The sequence below is a fragment of the Tiliqua scincoides genome, chromosome 9 (genome assembly GCF_035046505.1).
Source record: "Tiliqua scincoides isolate rTilSci1 chromosome 9, rTilSci1.hap2, whole genome shotgun sequence".
Classification (NCBI taxonomy): Eukaryota; Metazoa; Chordata; class Lepidosauria; order Squamata; family Scincidae; genus Tiliqua; species Tiliqua scincoides.
Genome location: NC_089829.1, coordinates 6,403,551 through 6,429,666, shown reverse-complemented (window position 1 = coordinate 6,429,666; position 26,116 = coordinate 6,403,551). Strand labels below are relative to the sequence as shown.

Sequence of the window (26,116 nt, the reverse complement as noted above, 5' to 3'; positions counted from 1 at the left end):
TAGAAAAAAGGATGCTAAGGGGAGACATGAGTGAGGAAGCACCCCTTCAAGCTGGTGTAAGCCCCTAGTGTCGCAAAAGTGCCATAAAAGCCAGGATGGTGTAGCCAGGATGGTGTAGTGCAGGGGTGCTCAATAGGTGGATCGCGATCTACCGGTAGACCGCGAGGCAAAATGAGTAGATTGCAGAGCCCTGTCTCTCCAAACTGTTAATATGTCAGTTTCGTCTAGTGACTAGACGAAACTGACATATTTAGCTGACACTAAACTGACACTGAAACTGACACTTTAGCTGCTCTTCAGGCATGCAGCAACAAAACTGACGAAACTGACTAGACTCCAGCAGGGGCTCCATACATTAAAGGGGGTGTCTGTCAGACGCTTCCTTCCCCCCTGGTAGATCTCCGGGCCTTGCTGGGTTTCAAAGTAGCTCTCGAGCCAAAAAAGTGTGAGCACCCCTGGTGTAGTGGTTTGGGAGGTGGACTTCGACCTGGATGATCCAGGTTCAAATCCCCCCTCAGCCACAAAGCTTCCTGGGTGACCTTGGGCCAGTCACTTTCTCTCCGCCTCACCTACCTCACAGGGTTGTTGTGAGGACAAGAAGGAGGGGAGGAGCAGCTGTGTAAACCGCTCTGAGCACTTTGGAGGAAGGGCGGTATAAAAATGTGAATGAATGAATAAATAAATAAATAAATAAAAGTACTTTTGTGCGATTCTCGGGTTAGATAGGCTGGCGCATGTGTGAGACCTGGGGTCTGGTAAGTATGCATTGGCCGAGCTCAGCCAGTGCAGGGATCGGGGGGGTGTAGGGAGGGTGGAAGGGAGGTGTTTTGGTGTGGAGGGAGGGCAGGTGGTGAGTGTTCCTGGGAAGTGGCCCCTGTGCCCGGGTGACCTGGGGCAGTCCTGGACTGCTTGGATTTGCACACTGATTTCAGCGGCACAGATCCGAGTAGACCCATTGGGGCTGCTGCGATTCTTCCAGGAGTAAGGGGAAAAATCTCCCCTTGCCTCAGGCCAAGCCTCAGAGAGCCTGAAACATGCACTGGATACAGAGCAAGCCTGACGGCCTGCCTGTTCCAGCGCAAGTTAGGATTATGCTGTGAGGTTCACACAAAAAAAAAACACACAGAATAGAGAGAGAAGTTTCTAATTTTTCTCTCTCTGAGATGCTGCCATGTGTTATCAATAGTGGCAGAGCACACGCTCATGTGCAGAAGGTCCCAGATTTCACCCATGGCATCTCAAGAGCCCTAGAGAGATGTCAGTACTGGCAATACTGACCTAGTTGGACCACTGACCTGTCTTGGGCCAAGGCAGTGACCACTTTTCCAGAGCTCTTTAATTCTGCCTCATTGGGTGCAACCATTTCCGGCCGTACGGTGAGAAAACCCAGCCACTTAAAAACACACACACACACACACACACACGCGCGCGCGCGCGCCATCCATAAGTGACAGCAGCATGGATAGACTTTGCCATGCCCAAGCTCAGCAAGCAAAACACACACGAATTAAGCTGCAGAGCCCAACCGCACCGGCGACAGAAAGCTCTTGATGCACCGTGAGCAAAATGTAATTAGAGACATCAAGAAGCTATTCTCCATTCGGCCAGGATGGGCCAATGTGTTATTTATAGACCTTGGCTCCCGCGTATTTATTTTTTCCCTCCTCTGTTTCATTTGTCACCTGCCCCCACCCCGCCAATCCCCGATTATTATTTTAAATAAATCACTCTCTCCGGCTCGTCTCACCCGCCTCCCCTGCTTCCGCCAAGAGCCCCCAGTAGGAGGCGAGAAGCGCAGATTTATCGCGAACGGGGGCTCCTCATCGGGGAACGGCAGCAAAAAAAAAGGTCAAGTTAATTTACTCAGAGGCAGGCGGGCCGAGGGTTTCATTCGCACAGTTCCTGGCCTGCAGCTGGCGCGTGTTATACTACCAGGCAAGCTTCATTAGCCTCACTTGCAAGGACTCCTCACCAAGTAACCTGCCCTGGGGAACGGAGAGACCAGGCTTCCTCGCACGAGGGGTTGTGAATGTAAGGCAGAATTGGTGGCGGTGGTCAGGTAGAAGGCAACTTCAGATGTTTGCTAGCAGGAAACAGAAGTGGTGTTGCTAGGGGGTGCCGGGGTTGTGGGCCGCACCAGCTGATGCACTTGGGGGAGGGGGCTGTCACCACTACTCACCAAAATTTTTAAAATCTTGGTATTTTGGAATTATACCATCATGTTATATATCAATCAATGCGCAATTTCACGGAGAATGCAATGAAACAAATAGCGCTGAAATATCTCAGTTTTATCAAAAGTTATAGCCAAAAAACCAGTGGGGTGGGGGGGATAGTGCATCACCACACCCACTGCCAGGGGAATTGCCTCACCCACTGCATGGGAGCAGGTCCATCATGGCACCTGGCCTCCTTCACCGGGTGACACAAACCCTAGTGATGCCACTGGGAAAAGGGTAGGAAGAGGGCACAACTCAGTCAAGAGTGCAGGACTCCTGGTCCAGGGCCCAGATGGAAAGAGTAGAGTGCCGCCACTTCAGTTTTCCTCCTCCTCTTCCCCAGCTCAGCCTCCAGACACTGAGCCAAGCTCTAAGGAGTGCTTTCTGACCTGGTTGCCTCTCAGTCTTAAACACTGGTTCCCACCTGGGGCCCGCTTTGGGTGCTTTCCCCAGTGGTTGTTCACATCTTCCATGTGAATGTTGTGCTGTTGTTCGATGCCAGGGGTCGGCAACCTTAAACACTCAAAGAGCCATTTGGACCCATTTTCCGGAGGGAAAAAAAAACCTCAGGAGCCACAAAACCCTTTTGACGTCTAAAATGAAGATAATACTGCATATATAGTTTTTTTTTCACCTTTATGCTCTTATAGGTCCCATTTTTATAATGTAGCCCCCTCTTGTAGCTTTTAGTTAGTTTTGTCATACGTTCTTGTCCTGTGTTTTCAGACGCCTGGTCCTCTATGGTGTTTTGCCTGATTCCAAGGCCATTCTCTGCCTGGAGAATTAGGTCCACTTTAAGCAAATTAGCTCCCCTTCTTTCCCCCAACAAATGACCCTGGTTCTGCCCTGCAGTCCTGCTGGACCCCACCTCCAGGGTAGCTCGCCTGTTCAACCTGCAGAGGTCCTCTCTCCTGCCAGCAGCCTCCCACCACTACAGCAGACCCTGGGTCCTCAGCAGGTCTTGGGCACAGCAGCCACACACTAAACTCCAGTGTCTCCAGCAGTCCATTAGTCACAAAGTCAGTCAGAGTATCCAGGGCAGAGTCCAAAGTCAATAAGCCAAGTCACAGTCCAAGATCAGATTCCAAAGTAAGTCAGTCAAATCAGAGTATCAAAGTCAGTCAGTCTCGTCTCCTACCTCCAACCTACACTCCTTCTACAACCCACACCCCCTTCCTCAGGTGCTCCTTATATCCCTGAGGGCCCTTTTGCCTTCAAGTGGCTGCAGCTGTGCAGCACACTCTGCTGGATGCCCAGGCCTTACCCTTAAAGGGGCCACTGCTGACACCACATCCACCTCCTCACCAGATCTTCCAGGATTCCAATACATATGGCAGTTGACATCTGCTTATCTTACATGGATGCTAAAGAACTCCCCCCACCTTCCAGAGGCACCCTGCAGGAAGGAAAAAAGGACACAGACTCCAGAGGTGGGGAAGAGAAGAAGGGGGGGCAGCCACAGGCCAGCTTCTGCTCTGCCTGCCTGCCCTCCCTCACTCAGGATGCAACCCTCTCCACACTATCCTGGGAGTAAGCCCCATTGGCTACAATGGGACTTCTGAGCAGACAAGTTGGTTGGAGCTCTCAGGCTGCAGTCCTCTCCACACTTTCCTGGGAGGAAGCCTCACTGACTACTTGTGAGTAGACCTGCATAGGAGGGGGCTGAGCCTGCAGCCCTCCACACCTTCCTGGGAGGAAGCCCCACTGACTACAGCGGGGCTTACTTGTGAGTAGACCTGCACAGGAGGAGGCTGAGGATACAGCCCTCCACACCTTCCTGGGAGTAGCCCAGGGACTACATCAGGGCTTACTCTGGAACAGACCTGCGCGGGCTCCCACTCACCCGTCCTTGCGCTTGGCCTTGAGCAGGCTTCAAGGCTGCCATCCCAGGCGCCCTTTCCTGGGAGTAAGCTTCATCCTCTGTAATGGGGCTTACAACTGAGTAGACATGCATAGGAGCAGGTGCCAAGGCTGCCATCCCAGGCACCCTTTCCTGGGAGTAAGCTTCATCCACTGTAATGGGGCTTACTACTGAGTAGACACGCATATGAGCAGGCTCCACGGCTGCAATCCCAGGCACCCTTTCCTGGGAGCAAGCTTCATCCACTGTAATGGGGCTTACTACTAAGTAGACACACAGGATGTCTCCTCTGCTGTGGAGGAAAAGCCTCTCCTTGCACTGAGTGGGGACCTGCTCAGGGAAAGTCCAGTTGCAAGGGCTTGCAATGGCTGAGGTGGCTCAGGATTGGCTGGTGGTCAGCCAGTGAAGGGCCCTGAGCCATTCCAACAGAAAAAACCAGGAGTCTGCTGGATGCTGATTGGCTGAGCCTGCTGGAGAGTTGGGGAAGGGAAAAACAGGGAGCTTAAGCCTGCAGAGCGGGCAAAATTGAAAAGGGAAACCAATGCGGGGCAGGTGGGGTGAAGGGAAAGGAGGGCAGTGAGCTCAAGGGGCGGAGGGAAGCAGCCCGCCCTCCCAACACAGGTGCCTCCTGTCACACTCTTTGCCACTTTCACCTGGAGGAGCCGCAGCAGACAGCTGAAAGAGCCATGTGCGGCTCTAGAGCCACAGGTTGCCGACCCCTGTTCTATGCTGTACTCAGTTTGGCTGTACTTGTCGTAAGAGGCGACTAAACAGCCACCGGGTAGATGGGACTCGTCAGCCTGGGAAGGCAGCTCATCTGAGAGAAGGAAAACTCTGATCCCAAACCTCCACTGCCTTGTGGCTACATCCAGTTAAGGAAAAGGCTTCAGGAGTCAACCTCGAGGCAAAATCCGGAGCCGGAGTCCCTGAGGCAGTTCATGGCTGAACACAGTCCCATTCTGGCAACTCCTGCGACGCCGCTGGAACCAACCGTATTGGCCTCTGCCTTTCCATTGGACCATTCCAGCGACATGGAGAGGGGGGATTTGCTGCATGGGTAACAGTCTGTCCTCCGTATCTACTTTACCCAGGCTTCGCGCACTGGAGAGGACACTGTTCCAGAACCACCATTCAGAGCGCGATACCAGAGTCTTCCGAGACTAAAGGATGCCAACATGATGATGTTCTATGCTTGCTACCCCCTCTCCAGGGAGACAGGGGAATGAACTGAATGGGCATCATATTCCACTAATGGCATCGTCTCGCCTCTGTTTCTGTTTTTACATCTGGTTGAGCCGGCGATCCACTGGAAGCAAGTGCCTGGTGCAGCCAATAGACTGGAGGTGGCAGAAGGGAAGGGGAGCAAGGAGCAGAAGAGGGGAACAGGGAGCGGCTCTTAGGGGTGCCCACCAGTAGCGGGCACCTGGAGAGGAAGCAGCAATGGATGTTGGCTAGCGCATGCATTTAAGTGCTAGAGATGGGCATTCTAGCTCATTGGGAGTCACCTGATGGCAACTCGGCAAAACTTGGAACCAAGTCAGAAAGGATGGGCCAAGGGTTCAAGACTGGAAGGAACCCTTGCTGAAGATAGTGGGGTTTACTTCTGAGAAAATGGGCTTGGGAATTGGGCTGCAGCAGCGAGTAAGTACAACGCTGGAGGAAAAAGGTGTGGTGGGACTCGAAACCAAGGGCCAGAAGTCAGGCACTCCTTACTCCCTCTGCTGGTTGGAGTGGGGAACTTCAGACAGCTGAAGCTGAATTACAAACACCAGGGACCCAAAAGCTCCGGGCCCTTCAGAATCAGGAGAACTTAAACAGCAAATCTCATACTGTTGCCTGCCATAAAGCTCCTAGCTGTGCTGAATTCCTTCATTCTCCCCAATCAACAGACTTGTCCTGTGTACCAAGAAAGCCATTCACATCAAATGTTATGACTCCAATTCACTTGTCCATCACAGAGATTACTGATCGGGCCTTCTTGTCTCCTCTGCAGAGCTCCATGCAGAAGAATGGGAGAAATGTCGATAAGAAAAGATGGGGTGGAGAAGGAGCCAGCCACTAGCACTCACCACATGCCCCTTTGCCGACGACTTTGATCCTCCGCTGTTGGTTGCACTGAGCTTTCTCCAGTTCACACTCGTTGCTGTAGGTGGAATAGTCGGAGCCACAGACAGGGGCCACCACCAATGGGCACGTGGTCTTCTTGCACACACACACACCCTGGGAGGAGTCTGTGGGGCTTCTCTCACACACAGCCCCAAAGCCACACAGCATCCCACGGCACACTGAGGGTAGAAAGAAAATAAGGGAGTTAAGGAAAAAGAAAGGGGGCTGCTGGTGCTCAAATGGAAAAACTACAAAGGTCTCACGTTTTTAAAAAGCAAAGTTTCTAGTCCTTGTGACAACAGAGGAACTCTTGAAAGTATCATGGACAGCAAGCCCACAGCCAGAGAAACTGGGACTTGAGAATAGTACAAACCACAGTTTCATTTGCACTCAAGGAATTGTGTTACTCCCGGTTTTACATCTTGATTTGTTAACCGAATGTGGCTTGCACGAGTTTTTTCTCTCTCCTCATTTTATAAACCAGGGGTCTCTAAACCCCTCTTTCTGGCCCACAGCCAGCCTCTTATCCCCTGCAACCCTCTGGCCCACTCAACTGAACATGACCAGAACTGTGCTCTGATTGTGTCTGGAGGGTCTTCTGAAGGCCAGAGAGGTTGAATGAATGAGTCCATTCATTCATTTATTCACTCATCTAATTTATTTATTTAAATTTTATATTTAATTTTTTTTTCTTCACACCACGCCAGATATTTGATGTGGCTCTCTGGCCAAAAAGTTTGGAGACCCCAGTTCTAAACCTCTAGCCCACCTCTCTCACAGAGATTAGCAATACACCTTAAAATACAATCATATATCGTTTTTAAGATTGATGTTAAAAGTCAATGCATTATAAAAATATTCTGTTAAAAGCCCGTTTAAAAGCAGGCTTGTGAGATCGCTGCAGGGAGGGCGTTTGAAAGCTGCTCTGCCAACACCGAGAAGGCTCTGTCTGTGCCACCACCAGCTGTCGAGGAGAACAAGCCACATGTGAAGTTGAGCTCAGACCCAGGTAGCTTCATAAGAACATAAGAACAGCCCCACTGGATCAGGCCATAGGCCCATCTAGTCCAGCTTCCTGTATCTCACAGCGGCCCACCAAATGCCCCAGGGAGCACACCAGATAACAAGAGACCTCATCCTGGTGCCCTCCCCTACATCTGGCATTCTGACTTAACCCATTCCTAAAATCAGGAGGTTGCACATACACATCATGGCTTGTACCCCATAATGGATTTTTCCTCCAGAAACTTGTCCAATCCCCTTTTAAAGGCGTCTAGGCTAGATGCCAGCACCACATCCTGTGGCAAGGAGTTCCACAGACCGACCACACGCTGAGTAAAGAAATATTTTCTTTTGTCTGTCCTAACCTGCCCAACACTCAATTTGAGTGGATGTCCCCTGGTTCTGTTATTATGTGAGAGTGTAAAGAGCATCTCCCTATCCACTCTGTCCATTCCCTGCATAATTTTGTATGTCTCAATCATGTCCCCCCTCAGGTGTCTCTTTTCTAGGCTGAAGAGGCCCAAACGCCGTAGCCTTTCCTCATAAGGAAGGTGCCCCAGCCCCGAAATCATCTTAGTCGCTCTCTTTTGCACCTTTTCCATTTCATACGGGAGAAGACAAGTCTTTAAAGCAGCCTGCTTCCAATGTAACCCAAACCCCTGCTCAACTGCTTCAGCATCCCTAACAGGTGGCCATCCAAACTCTGCTTGAAAACCTCCAACGAGGGAGTGCCCACGACTGCTTCATTGCCAGGCAGCTCTTCCAGTTTGTCATCTCGTTGCTCTTCCCTCTTTTAAATAAAATAAAACTCTTTGCTGCCGTTCACCTGTCTCCTTCTCAATTCATCTTGCAAGCAGTTGGGTCACCCTGTCTTGAGTCTTCCCAGCCTGCCAGTATCTGCTACTGCATGAATTTTAACCACAGGGATTTACGGCACTCTGGGAGGGAGGTTCCCCCCCAACGCAGCCTCCTTCTGTCTGATTTTTCCTGGCGTTGGGTGGTGACACCAAAAACCACTATCCCAGTTTAAACTCACTTTCAGAATGCAATGGGCTGGAAGTGGGTGCAAAACTCAGGGTGCTATGCTGCACCCATCTATCCTCCAAAACAGGGGACTCCAAACCCCTGCCTGGGGGCCAGATGCAGCCCACGGCGAGCCTCTGATCCCCTGAGAACCTCTGGTCCAATTAACCAAACACAACCAGAGTTGTGCTTGTGGGATGGGTTAATGGGGGTTCATTTAAGTGTGTGCTTTATTTCTTGGCCTGGACATTTGAGCCCATTCATTTATTCATTCATCTAAGTTCCATCTCTAATGTATTCATTTAAATTTTTTTTTTCCCCCGGCCCTCGACACCGTGCCAGATATTTGATGCGGCCCTTTGGCCAAAACGTTTAGAGACCCCTGCTCCAAAAGAAGACTCCAGTATTCAACATCTTCACTTTGAAGGCTCTCAGGCAGAAAGCAATTTTTTTAGCTATTATGACTTTTTTTATTGAATTGTATTTTAATCTTTGATGCTGGTCATCTTGGGCATCCCACTTTTATGGGAGGGAAGGCAGGATGTAAGTATTTTTAATAAATGGAATGAAAAGTTGGAGAATTATCTGTGATGCTGGAGAGACATTACCAGTTGCAGGAGAAAGCACCAAGCTGGGTAGACCCTTCCCCACATCCCCATCTCTCTGTGCTGCCCAATGAATGCTGACTGATGGGGACTGCATTCCACGCATCTCCTAACTCCCAGTCTGGCCCAGAGAAACACTAGAACGTGCATAGTCCTTCAGAGGGTGAACCGTTTCCTTGGCATTCATTCTCTTGCCTATTTAAGAATTTTTTTTTTTCTGCATGCTGAAGGCAGCTAACAGGAGAGACACAAGCAGATGTGCCAAGACAACATTCAACAGTCTGTGAACTCAATTAGCATTCCCCCAAAGTCCAGCCACTCTAGTCAATAAAAATCATAAAATCAGCATTAATCACAAATCTTCTTTTCACAGGGAGTTTTTCCCAACCAAACAGGAACACATACATAGAGCCACTGTGTCAGAGAGTGGGCAGTGGCTCTGGGCCAGCTGACAGAATAACTTGGTATGAATGTCAGAATTTGCAGGGTGGGTTACTAGAATTTGGGGGAGTGAAATCTCCAATGTTTTAATGGAGGGCAAGAGCCAAGAGAAAGGCCTTTTGGATCTACCTGTCAGCCTCTGGCTGGATTGCAATAGGGATTGGCCAGGTTTTCAACACCTAATATGTTAGCAATGTAAGGAGTGCAATGAAAAGGAAAGCAGAATCCCCTGCCCCAAGAGGATTACAATCTCCTTGTAAAAGAGGATAACATGTTAATTACAATTAACATGAAGGAGACGAAAGAGGAAGGGGAGGGAAATAGAGATAGGGATAAACAGAAGAAGCACATGTGAGTATTTCAGTGCAACAGGATAGGTCTCTGCCCTGAACGGCTTACAATCTAGACCAGTGGTTCGCACACATTTAGCCCTGGGACCCACTTTTTAGAATGAGGATCTGTCAGGACCCACCAGAAGTGATGTTATGACCGGAAGTGACATCATCAAGCAGGAAAAAATTTAAAAATTCTAGGTTGCAATCCTACCCACACTTACCCAGGACTCCCATTTACTATCTTTGTTAAAAACATATACATAGCCTGTTGAAAGCGCAGATCTGAAACATTTCCCCAAATGCAGTCACATCCCATGGTAGTATTAAGTCTAATATATTAAAAATAAAATATTCAAATGAATGGGGACCCACCTGAAACCCACCTAGTGGGTCCTGACCCACAGTTTGAAAAACATCTAGATCGTAAGAGAGACAGCAGAAGGAGGGAATGGGGTGGATGCAGGAGTAAACAGGGGAAGTGTATGCAATTATTAGTTACAGTAGGGAATGAGAACTTCAGCAGCAAGTAAAACTGTGAGTCAAAAACGTATCTGCCCTGGGCAGGCCTGTTGCTAATTACATCTCCCTGGGCCTCAGTGTTCCACACCTGCAAAATGGGAACATTCCATCGGTTACCTTTCACCAGGCATTTGACAGCTGCACCGGTCAGCTTGAAGTTTCAGTTAGAATTCCTAACGTGTAGTAATAGAGATATAGATTTGTTCTTGTCTATCAGCAGGTCATCCCAGAGGCATCACCCGCTGGCATCATGAAAGCGATTTGGCCCACTGTACGAAACGAGTTTGACACCCCTGAACTAAAGGGTCACAAAGTAGTGAGCAAGGTTTTGCTCCGGATTAGGCTGGATGTTAAAACGACGAAGAGTTCTGTGGTACCTGGAGGCTTTTCACATTTCTGTGATATTTTAGTTTGTCCTAATCATGCTATTTCCTAATTCTGGCTTTTGGATTGTTTTTCTAAAGGGCGAATGTTTCTATTCCAACTTTTTTTTAATGCATCAGCGGGGACGTGCACTGGCAACCACAGTTCTCAGAATGCAACGTTAGCAAGTCTCACTCACTGAAAGTCTGTTTTCTAAAGCCTGCTTTTTTCTCGAAACAAAGACTTGCAAGGCAAAGAGGAGAAAGATGTCACAAATCAATTCTTATTTGTGGAAAAGGCCTCTCATCCAGCACCTGGCAACACTCCAAGCAAAGTTGTTGAACGGCTGCTTTTCCGTGTGGCCACCTATAGATTCTTTTCTCATTCCGAACAGGCTTGTACGTTCACTTGTATAAATAGCATTCTTGCCTTGGGCTTTTCTGGGCATAACTATGGTGGGTACATAAGAACATAAGAACAGCCCCACTGGATCAGGCCATAGGCCCATCTAGTCCAGCTTCCTGTATCTCACAGCGGCCCACCAAATGCCCCCAGGGAGCACACCAGATAACAAGAGACCTCATCCTGGTGCCCTCCCCTACATCTGGCATTCTGACTTAATCCATTCCTAAAATCAGGAGGTTGTGCATACACATCATGGCTTGTACCCCATAATGGATTTTTTCCTCCAGAAACTTGTCCAATCCCCTTTTAAAGGTGTCTAGGCTAGATGCCAGCACCACATCCTGTGGCAAGGAGTTCCACAGGTGGCAAGGAGTTCCAAGGGTAAAACTTCAATGCATGAGAATCTCAGCATTCCTTTTAATTTTTTTTTTTTAAGTTTCTAGCCCTGATGATTCCGAAGGTGGGCTTGAAGAAGGTCTGTGGGGCAACCTCAGGTGCTAGAAAGGTGACAAAGAATAAGAACACATAATGCCTGGTTGGCCAATAGTACACAGAAACCTGTTTCCGGTGGAGTTAGGCCCTTGAACCCCTAAGCCAGTACTGCCATCACAGACTGGCAGCAGCTCTCCACTCTTTCGCACAGGGGTCTTCCCTAGTCCTATTTAGGGATACGGCTGGGGCTTTAATCTGCATGCACTGAGCTGCAGCCCTTCCCCATAACACCGAATGCTAGGGGGGAAAGAGTAGGCTGGTCTAGATTTGCTCTGAAACCAGGAGGGCTCCACTTAATTGGCTGCCTGGGTAGTTCCCCTGCAGTTCCCCTGCTTGCATCTTTCCTCTGGTAGCCTAGCTAGCTTCTGCGAGATACAAGGATGCTCGCTTAAATGGACCCTTGGCGAGGCACTTGTGATGTGCTTATAAAGACAAGATAAATCAATGGCCGCCTGACACAACAGCATAAAGGAAAGTTCATATTTAGATCCAGCTTACCACTTAAGGCTGGAAACAAGGACTGCTGTGCTCATGTTCTGCTTTTTAGTTCCCAGGTGGCTCTGTTGGCCAATGGAACCAGAAGGCCACAGGCACAGATTGCAGTTTGCACTGGCTGTCATATTGCAAGAACCGTAAACCTTATTCCTGTCCTCCTTTCCCAACTATTTCCCCCTCTCTCATTCTTCCCCTGCTATTCACCTCCAGGAATTAGTGGCAGAGCCTTTATCAGCCCAGTAGTCTGCAATGTGCTTACATGAGGAAGAGGGGACATGTGCGCCTCGCACCCAGGACATTCTGTTACAACAAAGGTGTGCTTTACTTAATGACAGGGATACATTCTCCAATCCTGTTTGTTATGCGATTAGGTTGTTAAGTGAACATTCAGCCCAATTTAGAGCCTTTGTGGTGTAAACAGACCCTCCCTGCCAGACACTAGCTGGCTGCTCAGGCTACTGGGGGCAGATTGCCTCTTCAATGCATTAAGAGTCTCTTTGTTGTGTAAACAGAAACTCTGCTGCTGGCTATGAGAGACCAGACTGCCTCATTAAGAGCCTCTTTGTTTGCGCTTTGACCAATGTCATATATGCGGTCCATCATTAAGCAAAAGGTTGTTAAGCGAGGCACACCTGTATTATTGGTCCATCATTAAGCAAAACGTTGTTAAGCGAGGCACACCTGTATTATTTACTTTCTGGGCCCGTAGTTCAGTACAGCCACTTTGCATGTGAAAAAAAGCCCTGTTTCAATTCCTGGCAGCATCTCCAAGTATAGATATGAAGAATATTTCTATACTGCTTTTCAACAGGAGTGTTTACAAAAGTGGTTTGCCCAGTACCATAAGTCAATCAACGGCTTCCTGTCCCCCAAAGCGCTCACAGTTCAATCCCTAGCAGAATCTCCAGGAGGCCCTTGGCTGGAGAGATGCCACCAGTCTGGTGTTGACAGTACTAAGATGGATGGACCGATGGTCTGACTCAGCAGGAACGAGCGTTGTACGTTCAATTGAAAATATGCACTTCTATTAGCATATAAACTTTTAATGCTGCAAGCCTGAAAACTACTTGCTCAGGTGTAGGGGTGTAGGGAATGGGAGTGAAGGTGGAGGGGGGGAGTTGAATACCTAATAAGAGATTCACAGCTCTCTTTATCAGGCACGCTAATCAGAGCGATCAGAACAGACCAGTTTCCCATCTACATTGCAAATGAAGCAGAGGTGGTGGCTGTTTCCTTTTTTAATTTTGGAGAGGGAGGGGGGAGTGATGCCAGGTGGAGCCTAGCTGAGAAGAGAAACACCAAAGTGTGCTATTTGCATTCAGCCTCAAAAGAGACCATGCCCGTCCAGAACGATGGCCTCAGATCTCGGACAGGGTACCAAATCCTCACTGGCCCCCCGGGTGGCCTTGAGCAAGCGGCTCTGAGCTGTGATGATTTGTCCCTCTCTGCAGAGATGGACACATTTGATCACCTGCATCTTTCACCATGAATTCCAAATGCAGACCTTGCTGGTGTAGACCTGTTATCCTCCTTCAGATGGAGATGTTCTGGCTCTTTTCAAAACGTGATAGTGCACAACGCAAGTGTACTAGCGAGGGGTATGGATGGTCCAGCAAAAAGTGTCCTGTCTCCCGAGGCTCAGGGGCAGAGCTTGGGGACTCAAAGGCGGAGTCAGCAACTATTACCCTGCACATGCTGGATCTCATCTGATCTCGGAAGCTAAGCAGGCTCAGGCCTGGTTAGTACTCGGATAGGAGACCGCCTGGGAATACCGGGTGCTGTAGGCTTATGCCATGATCTCGGAAGCTAAGCAGAGTCAGGCCTGGTTAGTACTCGGATGGGAGACCGCCTGGGAATACCGGGTGCTGTAGGCTTATACCATGATCTCGGAAGCTAAGCAGGGTCAGGCCTGGTTAGTACTCGGATGGGAGACCGCCTGGGAATACCGGGTGCTGTAGGCTTATACCATGATCTCGGAAGCTAAGCAGGGTCAGGCCTGGTTAGTACTCGGATGGGAGACCGCCTGGGAATACCGGGTGCTGCAGGCTTATACCATGATCTCGGAAGCTAAGCAGGGTCAGGTCTGGTTAGTACTTGGATGGGAGACCGCCTGGGAATACCGGGTGCTGTAGGCTTATACCATGGTCTCGGAAGCTAAGCAGGCTCAGGCCTGGTTAGTACTTGGATGGGAGACCGCCTGGGAATACCGGGTGCTGTAGGCTTATACCATGATCTCGGAAGCTAAGCAGGGTCAGGCCTGGTTAGTACTTGGATGGAAGACCGCCTGGCAATACCGGGTGCTGTAGGCTTATACCATGATCTCGGAAGCTAAGCAGGGTCAGGCCTGGTTAGTACTCAGATGGGAGACCGCCTGGGAATACCGGGTTGCTGTAGGCTTATACCATGATCTCGGAAGCTAAGCAGGGTCAGGCCTGGTTAGTACTCGGATGGGAGACCGCCTGGGAATACCGGGTGCTGTAGGCTTATACCATAGTCTTTCCAGACTGAAGGTTGCCAACCATCAGAGCAGGGGGTGGAACCCACAGATCTTTATAAATACATTATGGTAATTTACTGAAGAAACATATAAGCGGGGCCTATTTACCCGCAGATTCGGCATCCGTGGATTTGCCCCAATGCGAATGCTGTACCCTCGGTTGCCACCACCTTGCAAGCCTTCCAGAGGTGACCGGAACAATCTGGGAGGATTTCTGAGCCTCTGGAAGGCTAATGCGCACAGCCTCTCCAAGGCTCAGAATGGCCCTCAGAGAAGCCCTGGAGATCACATCATTGCCAGTTACTTCCAGCGATACTTCCAATAGGTGGGCCACACAAAGTGGTATGGTGGAGGACAAACGTTGAGAAACGCTGCTCTAGATGGGACTAGATGGCCCATCGTCCTCCATATCTTGCCAGGCCTTGCCCTAGAGGTCACCAGGATTCCTCTAGGTCAGCCCCCAAGTCCTCGTTCCATCCCGGCTCCATCCCCAAGCCACCCTGCCTCTATAAAAGGTACAGTTGCATAAAAGAGGGGCTGGACTCCCAGTGGCGGTTCCAACTGGACGCATTAAGCCTCTCTCTGTCCAACATACCCGCGCACCCGTCTCCGTGGGCGCAGCCGATTCTGCGAGACAACGGCCAGGCTACCTCATAACAAGTGGCGGATGGGGAGAGAAGGGTGGAAGGAAAATAAAAAATAGAGCGTGGAAAAAAAAGGGAAAAAAGAGAGCGAGAGAAATCATAAGAGTAGGAAAAATAAAACGTTTGCCAGTGGTTCATTTACACTTCAATACTTGGGCGCTTGGCTTCAGCTGCCTGGAGAGTTTAAGCTCATATGCACGACAACAATGCAGCACTAAGAGACTAATATCGTCAAATAGAAAAGAACTCTCTTTCTCTCTCTGCCCAGTATCTAAAAGCAATTTATCAATTTTTATGAAGCTCTGTGGATCGGCTCTTCTTGGCCCCCCCATCGCCTCTCTCTTTCAGAAGAAAAAAAAAATGCAGACAAGCCTTTTTTTAATCCACCCCCCCCCCCAATTCACACAGCAAGAGAAGGGGGTGGAGGAGGAGAAGGCGAGAAAAGCAAATGGGTGTCTGGAAGGCAAGGAGCGTAGATGATTATTTCTCTTCCCCCCCCTTTTCCATTCCTCCTCCTCTTCCTCCCCAAGCAGCTCCGCCGCCTCCTTTTCCTTCTCCTTCCAGAGCTGAAGGCTTAAGAGTTTGTAGTGCATTATCAAACTGTCACTCAAGAGAGGAACAGACACAAAGACAAGAGTCAACTCGGGGATTGTGTTGGTAAAGCGCTGGAGGAGAAACTTGATCCAGTTTGCTGGAGAGACGCAAGAGAGGGCACCAGGATGAGCTCTCTTATTATCTGGTGTGCTCCCTGGGGCATTTGGTGGGCCGCTGTGAGATACAGGAAGCTGGACTAGATGGGGCCTATGGCCTGATCCAGTGGGGCTGTAATGTTCTTATGTTCTTAGAGGCTGGGTGACTCTTCCCCCCCCCCCCAAAAAAAACACTATATACTGTACACACCACTCACCCAAGCCAGGTGTGTTCCCCTAAGGTCATTTTATCCTGATGGTCATATGGCCATCATATGGCCATCTTAAGTCCCAAAGATTTAACAACTCCCCCCCCCCATGAAAACCCACAGAGAAGGAGGCTATAAACTTCAAGCTTCAGGCCAACATCTTGAGATCTAGTAGCTTGACAGATTAAGCAATAGTGGGGTTTTTAAAAGTCACTCAATACTACATTTTTGCTCCCCCGTTTTCTGCAAGGCCCTGTAACACCAGGTTCCATATCAGCTCTGCCCTCCGAATTCCGTCCTGCCCCCCTTGAGACTCCAGATTCCAACTTGGCTCTGCCCCCCCCCCCCCAGCCTCCAGGTTTCTGTCTCGACTCCCAGAGCTGGAACTGGCACGAGGGTAGCTATGATTAAAGCCCTGCTGCCCGTCACATTTGAGTACATTTGCCACGGGCACTGGCCAGTGACACACCTGTCCAGACATGTCATGCAAAGGGAACTTAAATGTGGCAGGAATAGACATTGTATCCACATGTCGATGAGCGTTTTATCAGTGGCTGCCACCGTGCCTCTCTGCCCCTCAGTGACTGGTGCAAGGCCAGGAGTTTCACATAGACCAAGGTCTCCATTCCCCATAAACCGCTCTATGGGAAACATTTGCTCTCACCTCTCCACCCATTTGGATCTCTCAAGGTGGCTCACACAACAAACAACTGAAACTATAATATAGATTTCGCTTCCCTTCCTGCCGCAGGCTTCTCCAAACAAGTCTCCAGATTTCATGCAATATTTTCACACAATGTTCTCCACCCCTAAAATAGCTCCTACTCCTAAATGATGCCGATTATAGTTAAGGGGAAGTGGGCCTTCTCCTCCATCAGACTGCAGAACTGAGCAGGCCCCTAGTTTCTGCTTCTTCATCCCCACAGCAGTGGTAGGAAGGGGTGTGGGGCCAAGTTGGCACCCATCAATGCCTCAGCCCAGATGTTCCTCCTCCTGCAACTGCCTCTGCGCAAACATTCTCCAGTGGAAAATGACACAAAGGTAGGGCCACCCCATCACCTGTTTGAAATTGGGCACTGCCAGCCTGAGGTGGACAGCTCCTGAAAAAACCAAGACGACTTAAGAGAAAGTTGCCTTGCAGAACTCCAAGCAAGGTGACCCCACCACACCCCCATTTGTGTCTTCCTGCCCACTTCAGAGCCTGTTAGCTACAGGATAATTCCCCCCACCCTTTCCCATTCTGCCAGAACCAAGGCCTGGTGAATAATTCAGCAAGATCACTAAGGCCCCAGGTGCCATTGCCTCCCCAGCGGAGCCAGGAGCGTGCAAGGACATGGTTGGGCAAGAAGGCAATGAAAGACGGATGAACGCAGAACTGACGGTATGAAACGGAGCGCATCTTTGGGCTTCTGGAATCCTGTTACCCAACTGGGTTGCCAGGTGGAGTGCATCTTAAAACACCTGAAGCTTCTTAGGTGGTGGGGCTGGTGATGTCATAAAGGCAGGGTCTCCAGTTGTCTCATGGGGGGGGGAACCTGGTGATTTCACAAACCCTTACATAGTGGGGGAGGATAGAAAAATCTGCTACCAGAGAGAAGCCTAGCAGCACTATATCATTAGCATTTTTTGCCTGGCCCGCAGGTGTAAACGTTTGGTCCCTGTTGTGTATATGCAACGTTGGGCAGAAATTGCTTAAAAAGAAGGCTAAAAGCTAACACTTGCCTATCTTCAAGCTCTCCTTGGCCACTGGCTGACCAGTCCTGATATCATGGGCATTCTAATTGCTCAGGGGAGAAAGTGTAAGTGGCAGAATGTCAAGGATCAGGGCAACTCCACGAAAGGATAAAGGTCAATGTGAGTGGGCGGGCGACTGGGGACCTAGCAAAAGCTGCTACTTGAATGGACAAAGGCTGTGGTGGGCAAAGAGGGGGAGAAGCCATTTTCCATCGAGGCTGGCCCAGATGCGGCTCCCCTTCTCTTGGGGATCACTCCAATCCCCAAGAGATGGACTTATTGGAGAAAGGTCAAGGAACACTGGGCAGAAGCTTTTTCTTCCTACTGGGGAGGCTGGAAGATTTTTCTCCAGCCTATCCGTTAAAAGTACAGTGTGGGTTGCAGCTGTGCTTGAAGCAGCTGTGTGTTTGGGTGGGAGGGTGTGGAGATGGGTGGAGAACCCCTCTCTCGACACCCCTTCCCCTGTGCAGGAGGACGCTGCTTACCGAGACAGACGGAGATGACCGAGACAGACGGAGATGACGATGCTCTTTAAAACAAGAAAAGACAAATTGTTTGAGATGTCAGGGTCCATTAATGAAATACGTGCCCTGAGGCTGGGCCACTCTTGACCCAGAGAGGCAGCCAGGTTGAGATCTTTTAATCAAACTCCTGTCCCTAAAGGAGGGGGGTACTTAAATGATGGACTTATTGGAGAAAGGTCAAGGAACACTGGGCAGAAGCTTTTTCTTCCTACTGGGGAGGCTGGAAGCTCTTTGCAAAAAAAAGGTGATTATCATCGGCGTCGCAGCAGAGGTCCAAGCCGCAGAGCATCCTAAGAGAAGGTCTGTCATCTTCAACCCCCCTGCTGTGCCTCAAGAGGAGAGAAACCAAGAGCAATTTTCCCCCCTTAAGAAAAAGTCATGCATTTGATTAAATTTCCAACTCAAGGGCTTGGCTCTACCCTTTGGCCTTTCTCCTCCTTTACTTACCACCTCCTCTTGGGGAACTGTACGCAAAGGAGAGGAGCAGTCCGGTCCAGCAATGGAGCTACAGCCCTGGGAGAGAGCCGACGGAACCTGACGTGGAAGCAGATGGTCCCAGGCTCACGACTGAGCACCAGATAGGGCTGGGAACGACTCCGGTTCACGTAGTGCAAAAGAGGGAATTCAGCCAAGTGCAGCTTCTCGCACCAGCACCTGCTAACAATTCGCTTTCCGATGCAGCTCTCAGAAAGAAGTAGAGTCTGACACCTGCTAGACTTGTCCACTCTTGAGCCCTCTTTCATACAAACTCCTTGATCCCCTGGCCATCTTTCACACTGTCGCCCAAGCCCCTCATTCTCATTCCATTGCCCACGGCAGCATGGCGTAATGGATACAGTGCTTTGAGCAGGCCGAACCCTGCACTGTGCCTCAGTGTTCATGCGCGAGCATTGATGCGCAGGTGCATTAGAAGCAAGAGGAAGCCACTTCTCTCCCTGATATTTAACTACTAAAGACCTTATTTTGCTTTGTGAAGCACTATATGACATTCTTAATAATAAGAGCAATCCTTAAATGAATATTTGGAGTCAGGGTAGGCCAGCAGGGGGATCCCACTGGGTCCTGTGTGTGCACGTGGCACCCACCCCGACCTCACACAACTACTGCCACCACTACATCCCACACAATCCCATACCAACCACCCGCAAAAAAAACCAGTGAATTTCCATCAGGAAATAGGGCCACGCGTTCGTTTTCAGAATGAACGAAAGCCAAACTAAACGCAGCCATTTGATTTCAGGTTCCACGTATTCCACAACAACCATGAACCTGAACCAGTGGGTAAAAGATGGTGCATGCTCTCAGAACCCCAATCGTTACTCGTTTGATAGATATACACAAACGCGAGCGCACAATTCAAAGCGCTCAAAAATCTGAACTCAAAAATGAATTGCACAGGACCCAAAAGGCAGAAACACAAGATGTTCAAGCAGGCTAAAGGGGACCCACCCTTTCCTACTGTGGCCTACGAGTGGGAGATGAAAACCACAGTCCTGTTTTGCTGTTGGTCACTAGCATTCAAAGGTAGACTGCCTCTACATATGGAGGTACTATCACTGTCAAGGCTAAACAAAAACATAAGAAGAGTCCTGTTGGATTAGGACAAAGGGGGCTCATCTAATCCAGCATAGTGCTACCCACAGTGACCCACCAGAAGTCCAAAAAAGGCTAGCTTTCCACCCCCATTTACCTCCAGTGCGCAGGTTGCCTCCATTTGGTGAGTGCTTGGACTGCCCACCTGCAGCCAAACATGGAGGTTGCAATCTAATCACAGCTAATAAGAACATCAGAGCAGCCCGGGTGGGTCAGACCAAGGACGCAATCCTAACCAACTTTCCAACACTGGCATAGCTGTGCCAGTGGGGCATGTGCCGCATCCTGCAGTTGGGGGGCACTCGCGGAGTCCTCCTCAAAGTAAGGGAATGTTTGTTGCCTTACCTCAGAGCTGCATTGCCCTTATGTCAGTGCTGGAAAGTGGGTTAGGATCGCGCCCCAAAGCATTCATCTAGCCTGGCATTCCTTAGGGGCAAACAAATCACAACTAAGCTTTGTTGCACCCATAACCAAGAAATAGGACAAAATGGAGCAAGGCTAGAAGGGGAGTCCTAGCGAGTGAGATATGTCTTACTTCCTTGAAAAAAACTCACCTTTTCCATTGAGCCATCACACCTTAGTCACCATTCTCTGCTGTAACTACACTGAAGGAGGGGTAACCAAATATATGCTTCTCTAGTCCCCTCCTGCCTCCATTTTTGTTCACTTCCTCTACTGCCCCCCTTGTGTCAATAGACAGGCTGTAAGCCCTTGGGGGCAGGGACCTGCTTATGTAAAGCACCATTTACACGAACGATGCATATAATCGCAAAGAAGCCACAAATCCCCCATAAATCAACAGTGACTCTCAATCCACTGTCTGGGTACAACCGGTTGGAAATCTGCCTTCTCTTGGCGCGGTTTAAAAGCACCTCTCCAAGACCGCATGAATGAATGAAACGAGGCCTTTAATTCTCCCATCGAAATGTTAAAAACACAAAATGGGTTTATTGTAATTGGCCAAGACACTCCAGCAGACACGCTCGCCAGGATAGGGGGGAGAGAAACAGCGCTCGCTGGAGTCAGCGGGTGTCTCCCCGCTGAATCACGAGTCCTTTATATGCAATCAAAATCTCTAGCATTCTGGCAGACATTACTCTAGCAAAGGGAGGGGAGAAAAGAGAATTAAATCAGGATAGAAAAAACTTTAAGAGGGAATATAGAAGAAAGATAAGTGTTTTAAGGCGTGGACCAAGTAGCCCATTTAAGCACATGCTTAAATTAAATTAAGGCACTGGAGTGGGTTGTCCCATTTATCTCAAACACACTTTGCTGAAAGGAGGACTAAAATTGGATAAGAAGGTGGGGGAAGAGCCCTCAAAACGAAGCGCAACGTGAAATGATCTTGGGATCCCCACTGTAATAAACGCCAGAGTCAATTCCTGATTAAATATCAAACTGCAGGTGGGCCGTTAAGGGCAAGAACATTCTCGTTAGATCATTATGCTCGAAATGAAACCTCTTCGAAAGATACCACTGAAAAACTTCTCTCCTCCCATAGAAGGCAAAAGATGCCTTTGTGCATGGCAGGGATGAACAAATGGGGAAGAGAGGCGAGCTAGGTTGCTGCTGCAATCCTCAAATTTATGGGTCGCTCCTCTTTCAGGGGCTCTGCCAAGCTGAGGACCAAAGCTGTGATTTCCTGTTTTCCAACCGTCCATCTGTTCATCACACTTTAAAGCAGGAGCACCTGCCATTTCAGAAATATTTGAGGAGAAGTCAGGAACACAAAGCAAAAGCCACAATGGTTGACCTTTGCATTTCACCGACGTTCAAGGGCGACCGATCAAGAGCGAGACTGCACCGGCACCTGCCGAAAGGGTTTTGCCTCCTCCGTGTTGCAGACCCAACAACCCTGCAAAACATATTTCCGCTCACACATTTCAAGCAACTGACAAAACCTGTAGATGCCTTCAATGTTTATTTTCTTACAGAGTCTGAATGGCACCAGAGGCTGATCTCAGGACCAAGGTGGACATCTCCCTCTTGAGCAAAAACCCTGAGGGCAACCTTGACTTGGAGAAAAGAATCAGCGAGGCCAGTGGCCAAAAGGAGAAAGTGCTAAAAGGAGAGCCAGGGTGGTGTAGTGGTTTGGGAGGTGGACTTAGACCTAGATGATCCAGGTTCAAATCCCCCCCTCAGCCACAAAGCTTCCTGGGTAACCTTGGGCCAGTCACTTTCTCTCAGCCTCACCTACCTCACAGGGTTGTTGTGAGGACAAGAAAGAGGGGAGGAGCAGCTGTGTAAACCGCCCTGAGCTCTTTGGAGGAAGGGCGGTATAAAAATGTGAAAAATAAAATAAATATAGTAATGGGTGACATCAATTACCCGCATGTAGACTGTGCAAATTCACATTCAGGTCATGACAAGCAGAGGACATTTCTAGCTGACTGCATCCTAAAATGGTTAGTCTCAGAATGGGAACTCCAGGTTCAATAAAAGGTGATACCCAGGTCCTAGTGCCAATGCGAGTGTTGTTGAACCCATAAGTCAGCGTTTCTCAAATTGTGGGTCGGGACCCTCTAGGTGGGTCGCGAGCCAATCTCAGGTGGGACCCCATTCATTTCAATAGTTTATTTTTAATATATTAGGCTTGATGGTATGTGACTGCATTTGGGGAAATTTTAACAGGTTAAGGGCCCAATCCTAACCAACTTTCCAGCACTGACTTAGCCGCAATGCAGTCCCAAGTTAAGGTAACAAACATGCCCTTACCTTGAGGAGGCCTCCTGGACTGCCTCCCCACTGCAGGATAAGGTGCATGCCACATTGGTACAGTTCTGTCCATGCTGGAAAGTTGGTTAGGATTGCACCCTAATATGTATATGCTTTTAACAATGATAGTCAATGGGGCTTACTCCTGGGTAAGTGTGGATAGGTTTGCAGCCTAGGACTGCTTGATGATGTAACTTCCAGTCATGACATCACCTCCAGGTTAATGGCACCACTTCCGATGGGTCCCGACAGATTGTCATTCTAAAAAGTAGGTCCCAATGCTAAGAAGTTTGAGAACCACTGCCATAAATGATAACAGTGTTATCCAGTTTGACATGTATGTAATTGGAAAGTTTCCAAGGAAGTTCGACACGGATGCTTTTGACTTCAGAAAAGGGGACTTCTAAAAAATGAGGGGACTAGCCAAAAGGAAGATCAAGAGGATGCAATCTTTCCAGAGTGCATGGAGGTTATTTCAAAGCACAGTGACAGAAGCGCAACCAGACTTTGGCACTCTAAGGAAGGAAGATCCCATCAAGACCAGGATGAGGTCAGCAGGGACTATGGGGTGGGGGGGCAAGGAAGTGAGAAAAGGCAAGAAGGCCGACTTCACGAAAAGCAAGTCTTGCCCCTAAGAGAACAAAAAGGAACACAAACTCAGGCAAAAAAAAAAAGACACTGACCATAAAGGATGCAAAAAAAGAATATGAGCAGGCTAAAAACATCAAGGCACACAATAAACACATCTTTAAAAACATCAAAAGCAGGGAATTTGCCAAGGAGGCGGTTGGAGTGTTAGATAATGAGGGAATATATGGGAAGGATATGGAGATTGTAGAAAAGCAGAATAATTATCTTTGCCTTCGCTAAAGAAGCCATATGGGAGGTACCCGTGCCTGGACTGACCTTCTTAGGGAGGGAGGTTAAAGAACTGAGGGTTGAGGTTCTAGAGCAGGGGTGCCCAAACCCCGGCCCTGGGGCCACTTGCGGCCCTTGAGAACTCCCAATGTGGCCCTCAAGGAGTCCCTAGTCCCCAATGAGTTTCTGGCCCTCTGTAAATTTGTTGGAACCCGCACTGGCCTGACGCAACTGCTCTCAGCAGTTTGACCTCTTGCTCCCTCCACTGCTTGCTGTTTCACGTCTGTGATGCACTAGCGGCAGCAAAGGAAAGACCAGCCTTGCTTTGTGCAAGGTCTTTTATAGGCCTTGAGCTATTGCAAAACCTTCTTTCATTCATATGCGGTCACCTTTAATATATTCATTTATGTAAACTTATGTAAATTTATTCAAATTTTAAATGTTAATTACAATTCAAATCAACAACCTTTATTGGCATGGAATTTAAATATTAATTAATTCTTTCCCCCCTGACACTGCCCCCCGGCCCCTGACACAGTATCAGAGGGATGATGTGGCCCTCCTGCCAAAAACTTTGGACACCCCTGTTCTAGAGCATATTGACAAATCAAAAATCAACAAGTCACTGGGTCCAGATGGCAGCCGCCCAAGAGTTCTTAAGGAATGCAAATATGGAATTGCTGAATTTGAAGCTGAGATGCTAGAGGTTGAACCTGGGACCTTTCCCATGGAAAGACACATGCTCCACCACCGAACTCCAGGTCCTCATTTAGGCGCATGGCTGCATGTGCTCTGAAATTCAAAATTGCTGCGTAAGGTACAAGGGGCTATGATTAGTAGACATTAGCGACCTGTTTTCCTCCACTCTAATAAATAACACCATGAAAATGAGGCCTGCTAGAGGTCCACAATTATACTGTGGTTGGCGTCATTCCTTTTGATGCCTAACCAGTTTTGCCCAGTTTGGGGTGGGGGAGAATTATCAAGGGTTAGGAACGACAGCTATGCGAGGAAAGACTAAAGTGTTTGGGGTTGTCTTGTTTTCCTTAGTTTGAAGAGACAACCACAAAGAGATCTGTGAAATTCTGAAGAACACAGAGCAGATTCATTTTCACCCTAATTGCCTGAGAAATTGGAGTTTCCCAGTGAAACAGATTTAGGATAGACAAAGGGCAGACTTTCATCACGCCCGACGTCAACTGATGGAATCTGATCCATGATACGGGACTGCTAGCTCTAAGCATGACGGTTGCTTGGGAGGAACCAAGAGGAACACAGGAGGAAAAGAACAGGCTGTCAGATGCCATTCCTCAAAACAGGTAAGCAGAGAGGCTCTCTGTGGTGTGACAGCTGTCACACGGCAGTGTTTCATCTGCCTTCCCCACCTCCCCACCCCAAGACCAGATGGAGAAATGGCCTTCTGGTGTCATGAGTGGTATAGCTAGAGGAGATGCAAAGCACTAAGTATGCCTCTGTTTTGCTCCCCCCACTTGGAATGGCTCAGAAGGGGAGGGGGGCCACTTGCACACTGCAGTCTGACTCCCTTCGAAACTTAATGCTTTGCATCCCCTCCAGCTACGCCACTGGGTGTCACCTCAATGGCAAATTAACAAAGGTGTCCTCCACACTCTGCCCAGAGCGGTGAACCCACCTGATAGGCCCCCAAAGCATGCGGGCCGCCTTGAAGCAGGAAGGATGGCTACTGCCTCCCTTAAAGTGGTCACCTTAAAGGAAAACAGGGCTCCAGCAGAAGTGACCCGTGGAAACCTGCCTTTCTCTGGGGCCTCCGGAGCAACCCTGGTAACCCAAGCGAAACCACAAGAATGAGGCAGCTGGGAGCCCTATAAATAGAAGTCAAAGGCTCCAAGACAAGGAAGAAAAAAAGGGGGGGGGGGTTTGTTGGGGATTTTGGTTCTGCCTCATTCACAATAGCAGAAGGACAAAGCGTTCCAGGGACGACCAGAGTGGGAGCCGGGTGGGTGCAGAGAGCGATAATCAGGAGAGAATGGAGTCAGGGAGGGTGGGTGGGAACCCTGAGAAGCAAATTCAGACCACTGGAGAGCTCCTGCATGCAGCCTTCTGCTCCCTGGGAGAAGGAACAAGAGGGAGAGAAAAAAAAATCTCTGAAAGCTGCACGCGGTACAGTATCGGTCTATTCTGCCCAACATATTTTGGTCAGCCATCTCCGTCAGGGGCGCGGCAGAAATAAAACAGCATTTTCTTATTCTTCATAAGAGGGCCCCAGAGGAGGAGGGGAAGGTTGAAAACTCACGGCCGGCCTCAACAGAGACTGGGGTCAAGAGGGAGCAGTGCCACTTGAGAGAAAGCCTATGGCTCCCCCCCCCAGGAAGGAGCATGGCAGAGGCCCTGCTGTCACTTGCTGGGGCTCAGTTAATGAACACACAGGTAGAACCTTCTCTGTGGTGGCCCCAAAGCTACAGAACAACCCTTCCACTGGGAATTTCTCAAGTTTTTTTCTCCCCCTAAAAGCCCTAACTTGCCCCTCTGCTGTTCCAGTTAGCTTCTGAAGGGTGCTTCTGGAATGGAAGGTGGGTGCAACAGTGCTGACCTGCTGTTTCCACCACACGTGGTGGACGCAGTGGCTTTAAGGGTGACTAAGGCTGTTGAAAACACACAGCGCAGTCTCTGTTTTCATCCATAAAGTGACGTAGGGTGCATGTTATTGCTTGCGCCTTCCTGCAGATGGCGCCTCTGTTAAATGGCATGGAGGTGCAGGACAAATGAATGAGAGGAGGGGTCCCCGTCCCAAGGACCTTACAATCTAGG

The 26,116-nt window shown here is 49.2% G+C and overlaps 1 protein-coding gene and 1 pseudogene across 1 annotated transcript in view; one reads left to right on the top strand and one right to left on the bottom strand.

Moving 5' to 3' along the window:
• Nucleotides 1–26,116, bottom strand: part of AGRN (agrin) — a 269,059-nt gene that overhangs the window by 85,737 nt on the left and 157,206 nt on the right. The window contains exon 4 of the mRNA XM_066637393.1: nt 6,150–6,365. Within this exon, the coding sequence (XP_066493490.1) occupies nt 6,150–6,365 (216 nt within the window). The remainder of the gene's footprint in view (nt 1–6,149; nt 6,366–26,116) is intronic.
• LOC136660985 (5S ribosomal RNA) lies at nt 13,537–13,653 on the top strand (annotated as a pseudogene).